The 23,279-nt window shown below is 48.3% G+C and overlaps 2 protein-coding genes across 5 annotated transcripts; both read left to right on the forward strand.

The window, feature by feature from the left end:
- Nucleotides 1-171: 171 nt before the first annotated feature.
- On the forward strand, nucleotides 172-12,544 carry POLA2 (DNA polymerase alpha 2, accessory subunit; the record flags this gene model as incomplete). Its single annotated transcript, XM_083881337.1, has 18 exons — nucleotides 172-295; nucleotides 990-1,117; nucleotides 1,198-1,213; nucleotides 1,327-1,460; nucleotides 1,550-1,656; nucleotides 2,253-2,452; nucleotides 3,050-3,138; nucleotides 3,811-3,966; nucleotides 5,199-5,261; nucleotides 5,812-5,854; nucleotides 6,661-6,779; nucleotides 7,668-7,706; nucleotides 7,820-7,893; nucleotides 8,679-8,787; nucleotides 10,402-10,508; nucleotides 10,780-10,839; nucleotides 11,399-11,525; nucleotides 12,287-12,544. The coding sequence occupies 18 exons, from the start codon at nucleotides 172-174 to the stop codon at nucleotides 12,542-12,544; spliced, it is 1,953 nt and encodes a 650-aa protein (XP_083737463.1).
- Nucleotides 12,545-15,326: 2,782 nt separating this feature from the next.
- On the forward strand, nucleotides 15,327-19,898 carry CDC42EP2 (CDC42 effector protein 2). Of its 4 annotated transcripts, none has more exons than XM_083881483.1 (2): nucleotides 15,327-15,501; nucleotides 18,081-19,898. In XM_083881483.1, the coding sequence occupies exon 2, from the start codon at nucleotides 19,122-19,124 to the stop codon at nucleotides 19,833-19,835; it is 714 nt and encodes a 237-aa protein (XP_083737609.1). In that variant the 5' UTR covers nucleotides 15,327-15,501; nucleotides 18,081-19,121; the 3' UTR covers nucleotides 19,836-19,898. The 4 variants fall into 4 exon arrangements, with proteins under 4 accessions (XP_083737609.1, XP_083737610.1, XP_083737611.1 ...); XM_083881484.1 differs by having other exon boundaries at nucleotides 18,427-19,898; XM_083881485.1 differs by having other exon boundaries at nucleotides 19,098-19,898.
- The last annotated feature ends 3,381 nt before the right edge of the window (nucleotides 19,899-23,279 follow it).

The following is a 23,279-nucleotide window of genomic DNA, read 5'->3' on the forward strand; positions in this document are numbered from 1 at the left end:
ACCGCGCCGGCCACGCCCCTTTCACCGCCCATCGCGTTCCCATTGGTCCGCTGTGTCTAAATCTGAATAACCCCGCCCTTTTCCCCGCCTTCACCACGCCTCTTTTCCTTATATGGCCTGACCACGCCCCCTCCCCTCACGGCGCCGCGCCCGCGCAGTTTGAGCGCGGCCATGGCGGAGCCCGGGATGGAACCGGAGCCGGAGCGGGGCCGGGAGCCGGTGACGGCCGAGGCCGTGCTGAGGGAGCTGCGCCTCTTCGAGCTGCGCTGCCAGGGCGAGGACGTGCCCGACAAGCGTGAGGGCTCCGGGGGACGCGGCTTGGACGGGATCTTGGGGGGTTTGGGAAAAGAGGAAGGGGGTTTGGGGGGATCTGGGGAGGTGTGAGGGGAAATGGGGGTGTCAGGGGAGATGTGAGGGGTGTTGTGGGTGTCAGGGGTGATGTGAGGGGTGTTGGGGGTGTCAGTGAAGGTTTTGTGGGGTGTTTTAGGGGCTGGGGGTGTCACTGAAGGTTTGGGGGGATATTTCAGGGGTCTGGGGGTGTCAGTGAAGGTTTTGGAGGGTATCACTGAAGGTTTGGGGGGTCTGGGGGTGTCACCGAAGGTTTTGGGGGTGTTTTGGGGTCTGGAGGTGTCACTGAAGCTTTGGGGGGTGTCAGTGAAGCTTTGGGGGATATTTTGGGGGGCTGGGGGTGTCACTGAAGGTTTTTGGGGGATATTTTGGGGGGCTGGGGGTGTCACTGAAGGTTTTTGGGGGATATTTTGGGGGCCTGGGGGTGTCACTGAAGCTTTGGGGGATATTTTGGGGGTCTGGGGGTGCCCAGGGACCCGTGAGGATTTATTTACTCCACGGGCCAGTCTCACTTTGGGGTAACTCTTACAAGGCCCAGGATTTTGGGAGCTGTTTCAGGGCTCTCAGACCCTTGAGGGGGTGACCCCCAAACCCTTGGGGGGGGTCCCAGTGGGATTTGACCCCCATTTTTGCCCCCCCAGTGGTGGAGCTGTGCCTGACCCACGGCCTGGGCCCCGTGGCTTTGGCCAACGAGCTCCTGGCTTTTGTCACCAGCAAAGACCTGGACCTGCAACTCACCCCTGAGGGGCTCCACGCCTTCGAGCACGAGGTGAGGGATCCCCAATCCCTTCCCCTGCACCCCAAAAACCCTAAAACAGCCCAAAATCTGACCCGTGTCACCTGTGGCAGGTGCTGTCCCGGCGGGGCAGGCGCGGGCGGGACGAGCGCCGGGGGCTCCCCTACGACATCCACTCTCTGCAGGAGCTGTATCTGAGACCCCCTGGACACCCCCAGGGTTTGGGGGGACCCTGAGCTGAGGGATAATTAAATTTGGGGCTGTTGGGGTGGGAGGTTTCACCCCCCAAAAAATCAGGAATCCCTTAACCAGCATCAGCCTCAGCGAGGAGCAGGAGGAGGACGAGCTGCTGGACGCTTATTCCACCCCCTGCAAGGTGAATATCACCTCAAATCCACGAGATTTGCCTTAAAACAAGCCTGGAAATATTGTAAATATATTTTTTTGTGATTATTCTCTTAGCAGGGCTCCCAGAAACGCAGCAATTCCACCCCAGAGACCCCCAGGCCCAAACGGGCCCTGACGTCCCGCAGCCCCTACGGGCTCTTCTCCCCCGGGAGCTTCTCCCCGAGGTGGGTGTCACAGCTCACTTCATTTCCTCTTTGTTCCTCTCCTTTTTTCCCTCTTTTCCCTTAAAATTACACCTTGGTGGAAGTGGAGCTGCAGAATTTTAGAAGTTTGTAAATTCGGGAAAAATTGTTCAAATCCCGCTGGAACTTCTTGCAGTTACAAATCCCTTAAAGCTACAAAAACTTGTCGGTTTTAAAGCCTCAATCCACAAAAACTCTGTTAAGACAGACTTTTTAAAGCTACAGAAATTTGTCACTTTTAAACCCTCAATCCACAAAAAATCCTGTTAAAAACAGACCCTTTAAAGCTTTAAAAACTTGTCATTTTTAATGCCACAATCAACCCAAAACCTTGTTAAAAACAGACCCTTTAAAGCTACAAACACCATTTTTAAAGCCTCAATTAACAAAAAAATAAACAAAAATCAAGTTAAAAACAACCTGCTCACAAATCAATGAATCAATTCCTCCCTCCCACCTCCATTTCTGTTTCTCTCTGAGCTCAGCAAAGCAACAAAACCCCAAATTTTTCATCATTTTCAGGACGAGACAAGCCCTGACCTAAACCCCTGTGTGTTTTTTATTTCCTGTGCCCACAGCGTGACCCCCTCCCAGAAATACTCGTCCCGAGGGGGCCGGGGGGAGGTGGTGGCCACCTTTGGCCCCCCGGGCTGGCCCAGGAGGGGCCCTGCTGGGGCTGGGGGCGTTGGCTGCCCCGTGAGGCTCTTTGGGAGCCCCGAGAGGAGCCTGAGCAAACCCTACAGGATCATGTTCCACCAGGCCCTGGACCTGCGGGAAGGTGGCCCTGGGGGGGGGACAGGGGGGTCAGGGGGGTTTGGGGTCACTCCCAGGGCTGGGGAGGGGGATTTGGGGGGGTTTGGTGACATTGAGGGGGGTTTGGGGGGGTTTGGGGATATTGGGGTCACTCCCAGGGCTTGGGGAAGGTCAGGGATGGGGGTCAGGGGGCATTTGGTGTTCCCAGGGTCACTCCCAGGGCTGGAGGGGGTCAGGGTAGGGGTTTGGGGGGGTTTGGTGACACTGAGGGGGGGTCAGGGGGGTGATTGGTGACACTGGGATCACCCCCAGGGCTGGAGGGAGATTTGGGGGGGTTTGGTGACCCCAGGGGTGCTCAGGGATGGGGTCAGAGGGTGACCCCGGTCCCCCAGCCCTGGGGAGGGGCTCAGGGATGGGGTCAGGGGGGTTTGGTGACCCCGGGGGGCTCAGGGATGGGGTGTTTGGTGACCCCGCCCCCCCCAGCCCTGAGAGGGGGTCAGTTGTGGGGCCTTTGGTGACCCCGGCCCCCCAGCCCTGGGGAGGGGTCAGTTGTGGGGCCTTTGGTGACCCCGGCCCCAGGGAGGGGTCAGTTGTGGGGCCTTTGGTGACCCCGTCCCCCCAGCCCTGGCTGCCCGTGTGGAGGAGCTCGGGGAGGTTCTCAGGAGGCACCACGGCCTGCAGGGCTTCAGCCCCACCTCCCTGCCCGCCCAGGTGAGAGCACAGCGCCCTGCTGGGGGGTTAAACCACCCTGGTTTGTGTTAAACCCTTCCCTTTTGGGATAAATCACCCCCATTTTGGGTTAAATCCTTCCCTTTTGGGTTAACCCCCTCCATTTTGGGACAAATCTCCCTCATTTTGGGTTAAACCCTTTCCTTTTGGGGTTCAACTCCCCTGATTTGTGTTAAACCCCCCTGTTTTGGGTCAACCCACCCCCATTTTGGGATAAATCTCCCCCATTTTTGGGTTAAATCCTCCCTGTTTTGTGTCAAACCCTCCCATTTTGATGTCACACCCCCCTATTTTGTTTTAACCCCCCCAATTTCTGTTTTTCTCCCCCCATTAACCCCCTTTGCACCCCCAGGAGTCGGTGACAGTGCTGGGGCACATTGGCTGTTAACCCATTTTGGGTTGACTCCTTTATTTTGGGATAAACCTCCCCATTTTGATGCTAAACCCCCCTATTTTGATGTCAAACTCCCCAATTTCTGTTTTTCTCTTCCCATGAACCCCTTGCTCCCCCCAGGAGTCGGTGACGGTGCTGGGGCACATCGGCTGTTTTCCATTTTGGGTTAACTCCTTTATTTTGGGATAAACCCCCCCATTTTGATATCAAACCCCCCAATATCTGTATTTTCCCCCCCATGAACCCCTCGTTCCCCCCAGGAGCCGGTGACGGTGCTGGGGCACATCGGCTGTGACGGGAACGGGAGGCTCAACGCCAGCTCGGTGCTGCTGCTGGGGGACAGGGACACCTCGGGGGGGGCCCCGCTGCCCCTGGACCTCTCGGAGCTGCAGGACTATTCCCTGTTCCCTGGCCAGGTCTGCCCTGGGGGCTGCTGCTTCCCTGACAGGGGATTTCCCCCATTTCTGATCCTTTTTCCCCCATTTCTGACCCTTTTCCCCCAGTTTCTGCCTCATTTTCCTTCATTCCTGTCCCTTTTCCCCACCAATTCCCACCCTTTTTCTCAATTTCTATCCCTTTTCCTTCATTTCTGACCCTTTTCCCCCAATTTCTGACCCTTTTTCCTTCATTCATCCCGTTTTCTCCCCAATTCCCGTCCATTTTCCTTCATTTCTGACTCTTTTCCCTGCCAATTCCCATCCCCTTGTCTTCAATTCTTACCCCTTTTCCTCAGTTTTTACTCCTTTTCCTCAATTCTTGCCCCTTTTCCTCAATTCTTGCCCCTTTTCCTCAATTCTTGCCCCTTTTCCTCAATTCCTGCCCCATTTTCCTTCATTCCTGCCCCTTTTCCCCACCAGTTCCCACCCCCTTTTCTCAATTTCTGCCCATTTTCCTAAATTCTCATCCCTTTTCCTCAATCCCTGCCCATTCTCCTTCAATTTCTGCCCCTTTTCCTCAATTCCTGCCCCTTTTCCCCCAATTTCTGACCCTTTTCCTTCATTTCTGCCTCATTTCCCCCCCAATTCCCATCCTTTGCCCCTAATTCCTGCCCCTTTCCTCAATTCCTGCCCCTTTTCCTTCATTCATCCCGTTTTTCTCCCCAATTCCCATCCCTTTCCTCAATTTCTGACCCTTTTCTTTCATTCCTGCATCTTTTTCTTCATTCATGTTCCATTTTCTCCTCAATTCCTGCCCCTTTTTCCCAATTTCTGCCCCTTTCCCTCAATTCCTGCCCCATTTCCCCCCCGATTTCTGCCCTTTCCCCCCAATTCCTGGCCCATTTTCTATCAATTCCCACCTTTTTCTCAATTCCTGCCTCTTTTCCTTTATTCATGTCCCATTTTCTCTCCAATTCCTGCCCCTTTTTCTCAAATCCTGACACTTTTCCTTCATTCCTGCCCCTTTTCCTCAATTCCTGCCCCATTTTCCCCAACAATTCCCACTTTTTTTTGCTCAATTTCTGCCCCTTTTCCCCAATTTTTACCCTTTTTCCTCAATTTCTGCCCCTTTTCCCCCCAATTCCTGCCCCATTTTTTCCCAATTTCCCCCATTTTTGCCCCAATTTCCCCATTTTTTCCCAATTTCCCCCATTTTTGCCCCAATTTCCCCCATTTTTGCCCAGTTTCCCCCGTTTTTTCCCCAATCCCAGGTGGTGGCCCTGGAAGGCACCAACCCCACGGGCAGGAGGATGGTGGTGACCAAAGTCTACGAGGTGACCCCGGCCCGGGGGGCTTTGGGGGGATTTAGGGTGGAATTGGGGATTTTGGGGGGATTTGGGGGATTTTTGGGGGGATTTGGGGAGGATTTGGGCTGCATTTGGGGTAATGGGGAGGATTTGGGCTGGAATTGGAGATTTGGGGGAGATTTGGAGAGGATTTGGGGGAATTTTGGCTGGAATTGTGGGATTTTTGGGTGGATTTGGAGGATTTTGGGGGAATTTGGGGAGGATTTGGGGGATTTAGGGTGGAATTGGGGGATTTGGGGAGGATTTGGGCTGGAATTGGGGGATTTTTGGGAAAGATTTGGGCTGGAATTGTGGGATTTGGGGAAGATTTGGGGGGATTTGGGCTGGAATTGAGGAATTTTTAAGGGGATTTGGGCTGGAATTGGGGATTTGAGGAGGATTTGGGCTGGAATTGGGGTATTTGGGGGGAATTGGGGTATTTTGGGGGGAATTGGGGTATTTGGGGGGAATTGGGGTATTTTGGGGGGATTTGGGGTATTTTTGGGGGGATTTGGGCCCATTCCCATCTTTCCCCCAGGGGGTCCCTCTGCCCTTCCACACCCCCCCGGAGCCGATGGCAGGTGAGCCCTGGGACCCCCATTTCTGCCCCAAAATCCCCTTTTTTGTCCCCCAAATCCCCTTTTCCTCCCAAATCCCCCTTTTTCCCAAATAAACGCCCCTTTCTCCTAAAAAAACTCCCATTTTTTCATAAAAAAAAATCTCCCATTTCTCCCAAAAAAACTCCCTTTTCTCCCAAAAAAACTCCCTTTTTCCCCCAAACCTCTTTTTTTTTTCCCAAAAAACTCCCTTCCCCCCCAACTTCTTTTTTCCTAAAAAAAAATCTCCCATTTCTCCCCCAAAAAATCCCTTTTTTCCCAAAAAAACTCTTTTTTCCCCCCAAAAAAACTCCCTTTTACCCCAAAAAATCCTCGTTTTTTCCCCCAAACCCCCCATTTTTCCCAAAAAAAAAAAATCCCTTCTTTCCCCCCAAAAAAACTCCTTTTTTCATCCCAAATCTCCATTTTATCCCCCAAAAAACCTCCCTCTTTTCCCCTAAATCTCCCTTTTCCCCAAAAATCCCTTTTTTCCCCCCAAATCCCCTTTTTCCCAAAAAAACCCCTCCCTTTTTTCCCCCCAAAACTCCCTTTCTTCCTAAAAAAATCTCCCATTTCTCCCCCAAAAAATCCCTTTTTTTTCCCCAAAAAAATTCCCTTTTCCCCCCCAAATCTCCCAAAACCCCTCCATTTTTTCCCTTAAAACCTCCATTTTTTCCCTTAAAAACTCTATTTTTTCCCCCCAAATCTCCCAAAAAACCTCCCTCTTTTCCCCTAAATCTCCCTTTTCCCCAAAAATCCCATTTTTTCCCCCAAATCCCATTTTTTCCCAGGTGAGAGGCAGGTGCTGGTGGCCTGTGGGCCCTTCACCCCCTCGGACAGTTTGGCCTTTGAGCCCCTCAGTGACCTGCTGGAGCTGCTGGGCCGGGACCCCCCTGATGTCTGTGTGCTGGTAATGACCCTAATTAACCCTAATTAACTCCTCATTAACCAGGGGGGTTAATTACCCCCATCCAGCCCCCACCCTGCGGCTCCAAATCTGCCAAAATTCAGATTAAAATGTCATTTTTGAGCCTCAAAATGTTCATTTTTTCATACTGAAGGTGCTCAAAGCTTCTGGTTTTTACCCCAAAAGCACCAAAATTGTCATTTTTCACCCCAAAAATCCTCATTTATCCCCAAAATCGCCCCAAAAATCCCAATTTATGCCCCAAAATCGCCCCAAAATCCCAATTTATGCCCCAAAATCTTCATTTCTCACTGAAAATCCTCATTTTTCACCCCAAAAGCTCCATTTTTCACCCCAAAATCCTCATTTCTCACCCCAAAATCCTCATTTATCCCTGAAATTGCCCCAAAATCCCCATTTATGCCCCAAAATCTTCATTTCTCACCCCAAAATCCTCATTTTTCACCCCAAAATCTTAATTTCTCACCCCAAAATCTCCATTTCTCACCCCAAAATCTTCATTTTTCACCCCAAAATCTCCATTTCTCACCCCAAAACGCCAAAAAAAAATTCCATTTTAAGACCAAATTTTCCCCTCAAATTCAAATCCTGATTTTTCCTCCCCGATTTTGACGCATCAATTTCAACAAATTTCTCCTTTTTTATTCTCAGTTTCCCCTGAAATTTTGGGGGTTTTTGGGGCTAAAATTTTGATTTTATTAATAAGAATTATTAAGAATTATTAAGAATTATTTTAAAATAATAAAAAATTAATTAAAAATATTAAAAATTAATTAAAATTAATTTTAATTAATTAAAAATTATTAAAAATTATTAAAAATTATCATTTTTGAGTTGATTTAATCTGATTTTTTCCCCATTTTTCTGCAGTTTGGGCCCTTTCTGGACTCCAAAAACGAACAAGTCGAGGTGAGAAAAATCCCCAAAAAAATCCCCTCAATTTTTGTGACTTTGGGGCATCCCCAAAACCCCCAAAAAAACCCCAAAATGATCCAAAATTCCTGTTTTTCCCCTAAAATCAGAGCTGCCAATTGCTGAGCCCCTTCCCTGACGTGTTCAGGCTCTGCCTCAGGACCATCGTGGAGGGCACCCGCAGGTGGGTCCAGAAACTGCAAAAAAATCTATTTTTTTCCCCTAAAAAAAGTCATTTTTTTATCCCAAAAAAATTCTAATTTTTTCACTAAAAAATGCCATTTTTTACTCCAAAAAAAATCCTTTTTTTTCGCCAAAAAAGCTAAATTTTTCCCTAAAAAATGCCATTTTTTACCTCCCCCAAAATCTCATTTTTTCCCCTAAAAAAGCCACTTTTTCCTCCCCAAAAATGTCTTTTTTTTTCCCAAAAAAAATCTCCTGTTTCCCTCCAAAAAAATCTAATTTTTACCCCAAAAAAGCCGCTTTTTACCCCCCAAAAATCTCCTTTTTTCCTCAAAAAAAATCTTGTTATTTCCCTAAAAAAAGCCACTTTTTCCCCCCCAAAAAAATCTCTTTTTTTCCCCTAAAAATCCCATTTTTCCTCCCATAAAAATCTCTATTTTTCCCTCAATAATTTGATTTTTTTCTCTAATTTTTCCCCTCAATAATTTGATTTTTTTCTCTAATTTTTCCCCTCAATAATTTGATTTTTTTCTCTAATTTTTCCCCTCAATAATTTGATTTTTTTCTCTATTTTTCCCCTCAATAATTTGATTTTTTTCTCTAATTTTTCCCCTCAATAATTTGATTTTTTTCTCTAATTTTTCCCCTCAATAATTTGATTTTTTTCTCTAATTTTTTCCCCTCAATAATTTGATTTTTTTCTCTAATTTTTCCCCTCAATAATTTGATTTTTTTCTCTAATTTTTTCCCCTCAATAATTTGATTTTTTCTCTATTTTCCCCCCAGCTGTGGCTGTAAATTGGTTTTGGTTCCTTCACTCCGGGACGTTTCCCACGACTTTGTTTATCCCCAACCCCCTTTTCCCTTCCCCGACCTGCCCAGGGAGGACAAAGAGGTGCCTGAAACCCAAAATCCCAAGTTTTTTACCCCAAAAAAATCAATTCCATAATAAATTTGAGGTTAAAAAATTGGGGTTAAAAAACCAAAAAAAAAAATTGGGTGAAAATAAAAAATTGGGGTGAAAATTTTGGGTAAAAATTTGGGGTAAAAAGAAAAAAATTGGGGTGAAAATTTTGGGTGAAAATAAAAAAAATTGGGGTGAAAATTTGGGGTAAAAATTTGGGATAAAAAGAAAAAATTGGGGTGAAAAATTTGGGGTAAAAAAATAATTGGGGTAAAAAAATGGGGTGAAAATAAAAAAAAATTGGGTGAAAAATTTGGTTGAAAATAAAAAATTGGGGTGAAAAATTTGGGATAAAAAAATTGGGGAGTTTTGGGGTGGATTTGGGATATTTTGGGGCAGATTTGGGTGATTTTGTTGTGGATTTGGTGGATTTTGGGGCAGATTTGGGGAATTTTGGGGCATTTTTTGGTGGATTTGGTGGATTTTGGGGCAAATTTGGGGAAATTTGGGGCAGATTTGGGTGATTTTGTTGTGGATTTTGTGGATTTTTGGGAGGATTTTGTGGATTTTGGGCTGGATTTGGGGGATTTGGGGGTTTTGAGGTGGATTTGGGACATTTTGGGGCAGGGGGATTTGGAGGATTTTGGGGAGGGTTTGGGGCATTCTGGGGTGAGTTTGGGGGATTTGGGGGAAAATTTGGGATATTTTGGGCTGGATTTGGGGGTGGATTTCGTGGATTTTGGGGCAGATTTGGGATATTTGGGGCTGGATTTGGGGGATTTTGGGGTCCCCAGCCCTGTCCTGTCCGTGCCCAGCGGGTGCTCCTGGTGCCTTTGGGATATTTTGGGGTGGGTTTGGGATACCTTAGGCTGGATTTGGGATATTTGGGACTGGATTTGGGGGATATTTGGGCTGGATTTGGGGGATTTTGGGGTCCCCAGCCCTGTCTGTCCCCAGCGGGTGCTCCTGGTGCCTTGGGGATATTTTGGGGCAGATTTGGGGTATTTTGGGGTGCATTTGGGGGATATTTGGGGTCTCCAGCCCCGTGTCCCTGTCCCCAGCGGGTTCTCCTGGTGCCTTGGGGATATTTGGGATATTTTGGGGCTGGATTTGGGGGTTATGGGGTGGATTTTGGCCCCCCAGCCCCCTGTCCCTGTCCCCAGCGGGTGCTGCTGGTGCCTTTGGGATATTTTGGGGCAGATTTGGGGTATTTTGGGACGCATTTGGGGGATATTTGGGGTCTCCAGCCCCGTGTCCCTGTCCCCAGCGGGTGCTCCTGGTGCCTTTGGGGGATTTTGGGGCAGATTTGGGGGATTTTGGGTTGGATTTGGGGGGATTTTGGCCCCCCAGCCCCGTGTCCGTGTGCCCAGCGGGTGCTCCTGGTGCCTTTGGGATATTTTGGGGCAGATTTTGGGCTGGATTTGGGATATTTTGGGGCAGATTTGGGGCAGATTTGGGATATTTTGGGCTGGATTTGGGGTCCCAGCCCTGTCTGTCCCCAGCGGGTGCTCCTGGTGCCCGTGGGGTATTTGGGGTGTATTTTGGGGTGGATTTTGGGGTGGTTTTGGGGGGTTTTGGGGTCCCCAGCCCTGTCCCTGTCCCCAGCGGGTGCTGCTGGTGCCCGAGCCCTGCACTCTGGACGTCGACGGCGTCGTGCTGGGCCTGAGCTCCACCGACCTGCTCTTCCACATGGGGGCTGAGGAGATCAGCAGGTGCCTCTTTTCGACGTTTTATCCCTTTTTTAACCTTTTTTCCCCATTTTTTTTTTCATATTTTTTCCTTTTTGTTCAAGTGTTCCACCCCTTTTTTAATTTTTTTTCTCTCTTTTATTTGAATTTCTTCCTTTTTTTACCCTTTTCTATCTCTCCTTCCCTCCCTAAATCTCCTTTTTCACCCCATTTTTTCCTTTCCCATTTTCCCCTTTATCCTCCATCCCTTTTCCCCCCATTTCTCCCCCATTTTTATCCCATTTTTCCCCCTCAGCTCCTCGGGAATCTCCGATCGTTTCACGCGGATCCTGCGGCACGTCCTGACCCAGCGCAGGTGGGGACCCAAAAACTCCTTTTTCCTCCCCAAAACCTCCTTTTTCCTCCCTAAAGGAGCTCCTTACTCCCCAAAACTCCTTTTTCTCCTCAAAAACAACTCCTTCTTCCCCAAAAATGTCTCTTTTCTACCCCAAAGCCTTCTCTTTCCTCCCCAAATCACCTCTTTCCTCCCCAAAATCCCCTTTTTCCTCCCCAAAAATGTCTCTTTTCTCCCCAAAACCAGCTCCTTCCTCCCCAAAACCTCCTCTTTCCTCCCCAAAAATTCTTTTTTTCTCCCCAAACCTCCTCTTTCCTCCCCAAAACCTCCTTTTTCCTCCCCAAAACTCCTCTTTCCTCCCCAAAACCAGCTCCTTCTTCCCCAAAACTCCTTTTCCTCCCCAAAAACTCCTTTTTCCTTCCCAAAAATTCTTTTTTTTTCTCCCAAAACCTCTTCTTTCCTCCCCAAAACCTCCTCTTTCCTCCCCAAAACAACCCCTTCCTCCCCAAAAATGTCTCTTTTTTCCCCCCAAATTATTTTTTCTTCCCCAAAACCCCCTTTTTTCCCCCCTCCCCTGCAGTTTCTACCCCCTGTACCCCCCCAGTGAGGACGTGAACGTGGCCCTGGAGGCTCAGGGGGCCTGGGGGGCTCTGCCCGTCACCCCCGACGTGCTGGTGACGCCCTCGGAGCTCAGATACTTCATCAAGGTCAGGGAAAAGGGGGAAAGTGGGAATTCTGGGGGGAAAATTGGGGGGAAAAATGGGGATTATGGGGGGGAAATGGAGACAAATGGGAATTCTGGGGGGGGAAATGGGGGAAAATGGGAATTCTGGGGGGGAAATGGGAATTTCAAGGGGAAATGGGAATTCTGGGGGAAAAATGGGGGAGAAATGGGAATTATGGGGAAAAAATGGGATTTCTGGGGGAAAAACAGGAATTCTGGGGAGTGAAATGGGGATTATGGGGGAAAAATGGGGATTATGGGGGTAAAATGGGGAGAAAACTGGGAATTCTGGGGGAAAATGGGAATTCTAGGGGGGAAACTGGGGGGAAAATGGGAATTATGGGAGAAAAATGGGGATTCTGGGGGGAAAATGGGAATTCTGGGGGGAAAATGGGGAATTCTGTGTCCCAGATCTCCTGTACCCAGCAGTTTTTGGGGTCTGGATGGGCTGGGGGTCCCAAATCTCCCATACCTGGTGAATTTTGGGGTCCCAAATCTCCTGGTACCCATCAAATTTTGGGGTCTGGGTGGGCTTGGGGGTCCCAAATCTCCTGTACCCAAAAACCTTTGGGGTCTGGATGTTCCCAAATCTGTACCTGGCAGTTTTTGGGGTCCCAAATCTCCTGTACCCACTGATTTTTGGGCTCTGGGTGGGCTGGGGAGGGTCTCAAATCTCCTTTTGGGGTCTGGGGGGTCCCACCTGAGCTCCCCCCATGTGTTTTTAACCCCTTCCTGTCCCCACAGGACGTCCTGGGCTGTGTCTGCATCAACCCCGGGCGGGTGACCAAGGGCCGCGCCGGGGGCACCTTCGGGCGCCTCCTGCTCCGGAGGGACCAAAATGGGGACAGAAATGGGGACAGAAATGGGGACAGAAATGGGGATAAAACTGAGGATAAAACCGGGGAGAGCCCTGGGGACAGTCCTGGGGACAAAACTGGGGAGAAAACTGGGGATAAAACCAGGACCAGCCCCTGTGTGGCCGCTCAGATCGTGAGGATTTGAACTGTCAGCACGGCCAGGAGCATGAATTGGGGTTAAAGTGTCTGGGATTGGGGTTAAAACTCACAGAATTGGAGTTAAAAGACCCAAAATTTGGGTTAAAGGACCTGGAAATTGGGTTAAAACTCCAAGAAATGGGGTTAGAGCATCTGGGATTGGATTAAAGCACCTGGAATTTGGAGTTAAAGTGTCTGGAATTGGGTTAAAGCAGCTGGAATTTGGATTAAAACTCTGAGAATTGGGGTTAAAGGACCCAGAACTGGGGTTAAAGTGTCTGGGATTGGATTAAAGCATCTGGAATTTGGATTAAAACTCCCACAATCTGGAAATGTGGTTAAAGTGTCTGGGATTGGGGTTAAAACTCCCAGAAATGGGGTTAAAGGACCCAGAATTGGGGTTAAAGCTCCTGGAATTTGGGTTAAAGCAGCTGGAATTGGGGTTAAAACCCCCAGAATTGTGTTAAAGCACCTGAAATTGGGGTTAAAACTCCTGGAATTGTGGTCAAAACTCCCAGAATTGTGGTTAAATCCTGGAATTTGGGTTGAAAACTCCCTTTTTTCACACTCAGAGGAGTTTCCCCAGCAGATCCAGCCCCGAGAAAAGGAAATTTGGGAAGGGAAATCCAGGTTTGGATCTTCCCTGTCCTGGGGTCACCCTCATTAAGGGACTTGGAGTTTAATTAGCCCAAAACTAATTAATTACAGATTCCTGGTGCTGCTGCTCCTTCCCAGGATAAAAAAAAAAACAGCTCCAGGTCTGGATTTTTTTGACCCTTTTTCCCCAATTTTTTTGCCCCAAATTTATCCTGATGAAGGTGAAAATTAATTTAAATTTCTGCCTCTCCTGGTGTGGTTTCCTCAGGGGAAAAAAGTGGATTTTGGGGTCAAACCAGGGGAAATTGGGGCTGGGGAGGGAAATTCCCCTCCTGACTCTGGTTTGTGACTGGGATTGTTCCAAAAATCTCCTTTTTCTCCCCAAAAAATGCCCCAGCCCAGCCCCTCCTCTGCCCTTTCCCAATTCCTGCCCTTCCCACCCCAAATAAAACAGTTTTTCCAAAATCCTTTTTTGCCTGATTTTTATTTCTTCCCATTTCCAGTTTTATTTTAATAAAACCTGCAGGGGAGGGGAGAAAAACCCCATTTTCTCCCTTGGATTCTGCTCAGTTTCCCTTGGGAAAAAAATTTATTTTGGTTTAAAAAAGCAGCGGGGGAATTCCTGGGTGGGAATTTTGACTCCCAGAGCTCCCACCCCATCCCTGATTCGGGGTTTAATTTTTTTAATTGGGGGAATGAAGTTTAATTTAATTGGGGGAAGGAGAAAGGGAAGTGGAAAGGGAAAAGGGAAGGGAAAAGGGGGGGAAAGGGGGGGAAAAGGAAAAAAAAGGGGAAAAAGGGGGGTAAAGGGGGGAAGGGGAAAAAGGGGAAAAGGGAAAAGGGGGGGAAGGGGGAGAAAAGGGAAGGGAGGGAAAAAGGGGAAAAAAAGAAAAAAGGGAAGGGAAGGGAAGGGAAGGGAAGGGAAGGGAAGGGAAGGGAAGGGAAGGGAAGGGAAGGGAAGGGAAGGGAAGGGAAGGGAAGGGAAGGGAAGGGAAGGGAAGGGAAGGGAAGGGAAGGGAAGGGAAGGGAAGGGAAGGGAAGGGAAGGGAAGGAAAGGAAAGGAAAGGAAAGGAAAGGAAAGGAAAGGAAAGGAAAGGAAAGGAAAGGAAAGGAAAGGAAAGGAAAGGAGGAAATCCCCCCGGGCCCTTCCGGCGCTCCCGGGTCTCGATCCCGTCCCGGGTTTAAAGGCAAAGGCAGCGGTTCCTCCCTTTGATCCTGGAATACCCAGAGCGGATCTTTGTCCCCGCAGACACCCGAACACCCCCCGCCCCCTCCCCCCTCCGCTTCATTAACCCGGAGATCAATTAACCCGGAGAGCAATTAACCCGGGGCTCAATTAGAGCCCGAGCCCCGCCCGGCCCGGCCCCGGAACAGCCTCTGGAGCCTGAACAGCCCCTGGATCGGCCCCTGGATCCCGGGAACAGCCCCTGGATCTCTGGATCGGCCCCTGGATCGGCCCCTGGATCCCGGGAACAGCCCCTGGATCTCTGGATCGGCCCCTGGATCGGCCCCTGGATCCCGGGAACAGCCCCTGGATCCCTGGATCGGCCCCTGGATCGGCCCCTGGATCCGGGAACAGCCCCGGAACAGCCCCTGGAGCCGGGAACGGCCCCTGGATCTCTGGATCGGCCCCTGGATCGGCCCCTGGATCCGGGAACAGCCCCGGAACGGCCCCTGGAGCCTCGGAACAGCCTCGGAAAAGCCTCTGGAGCCCTGGAATAGCTCCTGGGTCCCTGGAACAGCCTTGGAATGGCCCCTGGATCCCTGAAATAACCCCGGAAAAGCCTCTGGATCCCCGGAATAGCCCCTGGAACGGCCCTGGGATCCCTAAAACAGCCCCTGGATCCCTGAAACAGCCCCTGGATCTCTGAAACAGCCTCAGAACAGCCCCAGGATCCCGGGAATAGCCCAGGAAAAGCCTCTGGATCCCTCTGGAATAACTCCTGGAGCAGCCCCGGCTCTTTCCGGCCGAGCTGTGATTTATTTTTTTTTTTTCCCTGCGAGCAGGAGAATCCCTGGATTTCCTCATTCCCTGGATTTCCTCCTCCCTGGATTTCCTGATCCCTGGATTTCCTCATTCCCTGGATTTCCTCATTCCCTGGATTTCCTGATCCCCGGCCCGGGAGGAGCCGCCGCTGGTTTTTCCCCCGGATTTTGGAGCTTTTTTGGGGGTTTTTTGGGGGTTTTTGGGGCTGGTTTTGGCCCCGGAGGCTCCGGGCTGTGCCTGAGGTTGAGTTTTCCCTGCCCTGAGTTGGAGTTTTCTCTTCCTCATCATCATTTCCATCATTTCCCGGCGGTTTTTCCCTCTGGATTTACCCCAGAACTCCCCGGGATGGGCCCGGCCCCGACCCCCGCTGGATCCTGCAGGTGGGACGGGAAAAAGACAATTATTTCTGGGTTTTAACCAATTTTAGCCCAATTTTAACCCAATTTTAACCCAATTTCACCCCAATGTTAACCAATTTTAACCAGATTTTAACCCAGTTTTAACACAATTCTAACCAATTCCTGAAAAATCCTGAAAAATCCTTTTTCCCCCCCTTTTTTCCCCTATTTCCCCCCCTTTCCTCCATTTTTTCCTCCTTTTTCCCCTTTTTTTCCCCTTTTTTTCTACTTTTTTCTCCCTTTTTTCCTACTTTTTTCTCCCTTTTTCCTACTTTTTTCTCCCTTTTTTCTACTTTTTTTTTCTCCTTTCTCCCCTTTTCCCCATTTTTTCCTCATTTTTTCCCCTTTTTTCCTCCTTTTCCCCCTCTTTTTTCTCCCTTTTTTCCCCTTTTTTCCCCCCCTGTCCCATCCCTGTCCGGCCCCGGGTCTGTCCCGGGTTAATCCCGGGATTTTCGGCGGCGCCGTTTGGATTTTGCAGCGTCAGGATTTTCCTGCCCGAGATCCTCCCCCTTCCCCTCCCTGGAATTCCCTGGAATTTCCTCCCCTGGAATTCCCTTTTCCCTCCCCTGCAGGTTTTGGGTCGGTAACGGGATCTGGAGAGAAAATTCCATAAAAATTTGGGGATAATGGGGGGAAATTCCATGAAAATTGGGGGAAAATTCCATGGAAATTTGGGATAATGGAGGAGAATTCCATGAAAATTTGGGGATAATGCGACAGAATTCCATGAAAATTGGGGGGAAATTCCATGAAAATTGGGGGTGTAATGGAGGAGAATTCCATGAAAATTTGGGATAATGGGAGAGAATTTCCTAAAAATAGGAGATATGGGAGCGTTCCCTTAAAAACAGGGGGTGAAATGGGAATAGTCCCTAAAAATGGGGGATAATAAGGGAATATTCCTTAAAAATGGGGGATCAATGAGAGAATAGTCATTAAAAACAGGGAATTATGAGGGAACATTCCCTAAAAATTTGGGATAATGAGAGAATATTCCCTATAAATAGGGAGTGATAAGGGAATATTCCCCAAAAATTTGGGATGAGAGAATATTCCCTAAAAACAGGGAATTACAAGGGAATATTCCATAAAAATGGGACATAATGAGGGAATATTCCCTAAAAACAGGGAATTACGAGGGAATATTCCCCAAAAATGGGGGTAAATGAGGGAATAATCTCTATAAATAGGAGATAATAAGAGAATATTCCCTATAAATAGGGAATTATAAAGGAATATTCCCTAAAAATGGGACATAATGAGGGAATAGTCCCTAAAAACAGGGAATATTCCCTAAAAATGGGGAATAAATGAGAGAATATTCCCTAAAAACAGGGAATTACAAGGGAATATTCCATAAAAATGGGACATAATGAGGGAATAGTCCCTAAAAACAGGGAATTATAAAGGAATATTCCCAAAAACAGGGAATAACCCGGCAGTTTTCAGGCCCTGAAGGGGATCTGGGATTTTCCAGCCCTGGGGCCGGTTTGTTGTTGTTGTTTTTAGGGATAAAATCCTCCCCCGGGACTTTTCTGGGTCAAATTCCAGCCGGGAGAGGCCCCGGGGGGGAAAAACAGCCCCAAATCCCTTTAACAAACCCAGGGATGGGTGGAATTATTTCCCCTGAAAATCCACTAAAAGAGTGAAAATTTCCAGAGTTTCCCACTGGGAATGTCCAGGTTCCCCCAAACCCTTTTTTTCTCCTCCCACTGAGGCGTTTCCCAATTCACAGCACCAAAAAAAATCCCATTTTTTGCCTCATTTCTCCTCCCAGCTACAAAAACCCAGCCCAGATCTGACGTGTGAACTCAGAATTCAAAACTAAAACATAAAAAATCCCAAATTTCTTTCCCCTTTCTGGTCCCAAATCTCCCATTTTTTTTTTTAATTTCAGCTGGGCTTGGGGAGAAAAAATCCCTTTTTTGGGGGTAAAAATGTCTCTCCACACCCCAATTCCTCCTGAAAAACACAAAATTCCTCAAGGATTTCCCTCCCTGTCAGTCTGGATTGTGTTACCTGAATTTAGGGGGAAAAAAAGGGGGGAAAAAAGGGGAAAAAAAGTGGGGAAAATAAGGAAAAAGGGAGAAAGGAAAAAAGGGGTGAAAAAAAGGGGGAAAAGGAGGAAAAAAGGGGTGAAAAAAGGGGGGGGGAAGGGAAAAAGTGGGAAAAAGGGGAAAAAAAGGGGGGAAGGGTGAAAAGAGGAAAAAAGGGGAAAAAGGGGGAAAAAAGGAGGAAAAAGGGGGAAAAAAGGGGAAAAAGAGAGGAAGGGGGGGGAAAGGGGAAAAGGAGAAAAAAAATGAAAAAAGAGGGAAAAAAGGGAGAAAAAAAGGGGGGAAAAGGGAGAAAATAAGGGGAAAAAGAGAGGAAAAGGGGATAAAAGGGGAAAAAAGGTGGGGAAAAAAAGGGGGGAAAAGGGATAGAAAAAGGGTAAAAAAAAGGTGGAAAAAATGGCAAAAAAAGGGAAAAAAATTATTCCCATCAATTTAAGGTGAGAACACACCAACACCATGTCTGAACTCAATAAATCTGATTTTTTCCCCTCTCTCTGCCCCCCCCAGGCTGCCCTGACCCCCCTCACCCAGGATGAGCACCAAGGTGCCCATTTACCTGAGGAGGGGCAGCAGGAAGGGCAAGAAGGAGAAAAAAAAGGGAAAAAAGGGGAAAAAAGAAAGGAAAAGAGGAGGAAAATGGGGGGAAAGGGGAAAAAAAGGGGTGAAAAAAGGTGAAAATTAGGGGGAGAAAAGGAGTAAAAAAAAAAGGGGAAAAAAGGGAAAAATAGGGGGAGAAAAAGGGCAAAAAAAGAGCAAAAAAAGGGGGGAAAAAAAGGATTTCCATCAATTCATGGCGAGAACACACTGAGACTCAATAAATCTGATTTTTTTCCCTTGTTTGTGTCCCCCCCAGGCTGCCCTGACCCCCCAGCCCCACCATGAGCACCAAGGTGCCCATTTACCTGAGGAGGGGCAGCAGGAAGGGCAAGAAGGAGAAAAAAAGGGAAAAAAGGGGAAAAAAGAAAGGAAAAGAGGAAAAAAAGGGGTGAAATAAAGGGGAAAATTAGGGGGAGAAAAGGAGTTTAAAAAAAGGGGGAAAAAGGGAAAAATAGGGGGAGAAAAAGGGCAAAAAAGAGCAAAAAAGGGGGAAAAAAAGGGGAAAAAAAGGATTTCCATCAATTCATGGCGAGAACACACTGAGACTCAATAAATCTGATTTTTTCCCCTCTCTCTGCCCCCCCCAGGCTGCCCTGACCCCCCAGCCCCACCATGAGCACCAAGGTGCCCATTTACCTGAGGAGGGGCAGCAGGAAGGGCAAGAAGGAGAAAAAAAGGGAAAAAAGGGGAAAAAAGAAAGGAAAAGAGGAAAAAAAGGGGTGAAAAAAGGTGAAAATTAGGGGGAGAAAAGGAGTAAAAAAAAAGGGGAAAAAAGGGAAAAATAGGGGGAGGAAAAGGGCAAAAAAGAGCAAAAAAGGGGGAAAAAAAGGTGAAAAAAAGGGGAAAAAAAGGATTTCCATCAATTCATGGCGAGAACACACTGAGACTCAATAAATCTGATTTTTCCCCATTTCTCTGTCCCCCCAGGCTGCCCTGACCCCCCAGCCCACCATGAGCACCAAGGTGCCCATTTACCTGAAGAGGGGCAGCAGGAAGGGCAAGAAGGAGAAGCTGCGGGACCTGCTGTCCTCGGACATGATCAGCCCTCCCCTGGGGGATTTCCGCCACACCATCCACATCGGCTCCGGGGGCCGGGGGGACACCTTTGGGGACATCTCCTTCCTGCAGGGCAAGTTCCACCTGCTGCCCCACGCCGGGGGGGCTCCGCTCGAGTTCCCCCGCACGGCCACCATCGCTGGGGGGGAGGTGGCCACCAGCTCCAGGGGTGAGGTGGCCACCAGCTTTGGGGGGGAGGTGGCCACCAGCTCTGGGGGTGAGGTGGCCACCAGCTCTGGGGGGGAGGTGGCCACCAGCTCTGGGGGGCAGGTGGCCACCAGGCCGTCCCCTCTGCTCAAAAATGCCATTTCTCTGCCGGCCCTGGGGGGCAGCCAGGCCCTGACCCTGCCCGTGGCAGCAGCACCACCAAAACCGCCTCGGCTGCACCTGGATGAGACAACAACAGTGACAACAACGTCCCCAATGTCCCCAACAATGTCCCCAATGTCCCCAGTGTCATCCCCAATGTCCCCCCGGGCCACCAACGGCGACACGGAGCCGCTGGCGCTGTCCCAGGCCGGCTCCCTGCTGTCCCTGCACGTGGATTTGGGCCCCTCCATCCTGGAGGACGTGCTGCAGGTCATGGACAGGCACCAGCTCCTCACCTGAGGGACCCAGGGGTGGGGAAAGGGAGAAATCGGAGGGGTGAGGGTGGTTTGGGGTGGTTTTTTTGGGTGTGGATGAGTCTGTTGAGGGCAAGTGAGGGTTCAGTGACCCCCCAGAGCGTCTGTGGATGAATTCCCAAAGATTCTGGATCAAGAGGTTTGATCTCTACAGCTCTGAACTGCCCAAATTGATTTCTGGGTGTTTTTTTGGATGTTGGATGACATCAGGTCCCTCTGCCAGGCTCAGAGTGACCCCTCTGAGCTCCCAAATAAATTCCCAAAGATTCTGGATCAGGAGGATTGTTCTCTACAGCTCTGAACTGCCCAAATTGATTTCTGGATGGATTTTTGGGATGTTGAATGACATCAGGTTCCTCTGCTAACACCAGGTGAGAGTCCAGAGTGACCCATCCCGAGCTCTCCCATGAATTCCCAAAGATTCTGGATCAGGAGGATTGTTCTTTCCATCTCTGAACCACCCAAACCATCCCGGTGCTGTCACCTCAACTCCTGCTCCGTTAAAACCCCAAAGATGGGGAAATCTCCACGAGAAAATCTCTGTGGAGGAGCCAAAACTCCCCTGGAGGAGCCAAAACTCACCTGGAGGAGCCAAAACTCCTCCTGGAGGAGCCAAAACTCCCCTGGAGGAGCCAAAACTCCCCTGGAGGAGCCAAAACTCACCTGGGGGAGCCAAAACTCACCTGGAGGAGCCAAAACTCACCTGGAGGAGCCAAAACTCACCTGGAGGAGCCAAAACTCCCCTGGAGGAGCCAAAACTCCTCATGGAGGAGCCAAAACTCCCCTGGAGGAGCCAAAACTCCTCATGGAGGAGCCAAAACTCCTCATGGAGGAGCCAAAACTCCTCTGGAGGAGCCAAAACTCCTCATGGAGGAGCCAAAACTCACCTGGAGGAGCCAAAACTCCTCATGGAGGAGCCAAAACTCACCTGGAGGAACCAAAACTCACCTGGGGGAACCAAAACTCCCCCCTGGAGGAGCCAAAACTCACCTGGGGGAGCCAAAACTCCCCTGGGGGAACCAAAACTCCTCATGGAGGAACCAAAACTCCCCTGGAGGGGCCCAGAGATCCCAACAGGGCTGTTCTTTCAGGAATTCAACCCATGGAAAGGACAAAACAAAATAAAAATCCTCCTCTGGGGCTCAACTGGAACTAGAAATTATCAAAAAGATGTAAAAAAACCACCAAAAATCTCATTTTGAGGTGCAGGTGGAGCTGGATTTGTCACTGGACAGGGGTGGGATGGGAAGGAGGGAAATTCCCGTTGGATTTTTGGGAATTTGGACAAAAAAAAAATAAAACTGGAAAGGGCTGGAGCTCGGGGACAGGGCGGGTTCCTCCTCCAGGCTCAGGAATTTGGATTATTTCACCGAATTTTGGGAGTTTGAGCCCAGAACAGAGACCAGGATTCCCCCCGGGCGGCCCCTCCTGGCTGAGCCCACGAGATAATTTGGATTATCTCACTAATGACTCATTAAATTCCCTGGCTAATGAACCTTTGTCCGGCCTCTTCCTTCCCTTCCCCCTCCGCGGCTGAAATCCCAAATCGTTTTGGGTGAAAACGCCCAAAATTCGGGACTAAAACAATTTTTTTCCAGGTTTTCATCTGTAAAATAATTAAAGAATTGAGGTTAATCAGGCTCGAGGTGTGATTTTTATTCAGTCCAATTCTTCCCTGCTCTAAAGTCTTTACTCCCCTCCATGTTCTGTCCATTTTTTATTTATTTTAAATTTTTTTTCCTCCTCAAAACCAATTCCAGAGTCTCGTTTGTGATTAATTAACCCCAGGGACGAGAGGTTTTGATGGGAAAACTCAGGTTTGAGTTTTGTCCCTTTTCTCTCCATTTTTTCCCTTTTTTCTCCCCCATTTTGTCCCTTTTCTCCCCAAATTTTGTCCCTTTATCTCCCCGAATTTTTCCCTTTTTCCCCCCAGTTTTGTCCCCTTTTCTCTCCCAATTTTGTCCCTTTTTTTTCCCCAATTTTGTCCTTTTTCCCCACAATTTTGTCCCTTTTCTCTCCATTTTTTCCCTTTTTTCTCCCCCATTTTGTCCCTTTTCTCCCCATTTTTTTCCCTTTTCTCCCCCAATTTTGTCCTTTTTCTCACCCAATTTTGTCCCCTTTTCTCTCCCAATTTTTTCCCTTTTCTCCCCCAGTTTTGTTCTTTTTTTTCTCTCAATTTTTTCCCTTTTTTCTCCCCAGTTTTGTCCCTTTTCTCCCCCAATTTTGTCCCTTTTTCTCCCCCAGTTTTTTTCCCTTTTCTCCCCCATTTTTTTCCCTTTTCTCCCCAGTTTTGTCCCTCTGCTCCAGTCCTGAAAAAGCTCCTTTAATTTGCCAGATTTTGGCTTGTTTTGGGGTTTTTTTTACCATAAAAAGGTGATTTTTTTTTTCCTTTTCTCACCCCTCTTCCCTCCCTCCCACATCATATTTGCTAAAACCCCTTGAAATTATCCCCAAAATTTTTGTGCTTTGCCCTGAAATTACCCCCAGTAATTCCTTTATTTATATAAAAACTTTATCCCCGAATTTTTTTTTCTTTATTTACATAAAGAATTTCTTTATCTAAATAAAGCAATTTCTGTATTTATATAAAAACTTTATCCCCGAAATGTTTTTTTTTCTCTCCAATCTCATCTGAAAAAAAAAAAAAAAAAAAAAAACACAAAAAAAACCCACGAAAAAAACCCAAAAAAACCCCAAAAAAACCAAAAAAAACCCACAAAAAACCACCAAAAAAAAAAAAAAGTTAATTAACTTCCTTAATTAAAGTTCAATCATTAATAAACCATTTGGAAATCCCTTTTCCTTTGAACAGGAACCTCTTTCCCTTCCTCCCCCCCCTAATTAACCACTCCCCGAGTTAATTAATGATTTATTTGAGCTGCCAAAAAGCGATTTATTCCCAATTCCAAGAATTTGAGTCATCGGTGACTCAGCTCCCCCTTCCCCTCCCTTTGCTGGGGGAGTTTGGACTCGATCAAAGCTGGACTTGGTTAATTAATTAATTCATTAATTAAGCTCCACTCCCTGGTTATCCCAGGATTTCCGGGCCAGGGAGGGTTTGACCTTGAGGGGGGAAAAAAAGGCAAATTTCCAGAAAAAAAAGGAAAAAAAAATGTGGAATAAAAAGGGAAAAGAGAGAAAAACTGAACTGGAAATGAGGAACTCACCTGAAAATGAGGGAGGAGCTCACCTGGAAATTAGGAACTCACCTGGAAATGATGAACTCACCTGGAAATGATGAACTCACCTGGAAATGATAAACTCACCTGGAAATGAGGGAGGAGCTCACCTGGAAATGATAAACTCACCTGGAAATGATGAACTCACCTGGAAATGATGAACTCACCTGGAAATGATGAACTCACCTGGAAGTTGACATCACACCACACTCACTTTTGGATCTCTGAGTGATTTTTGTCCTGAGGGAGAT

This window comes from Zosterops lateralis (assembly GCF_965231275.1).
Source record: "Zosterops lateralis genome assembly, chromosome: 33".
Lineage (NCBI taxonomy): Eukaryota > Metazoa > Chordata > Aves > Passeriformes > Zosteropidae > Zosterops > Zosterops lateralis.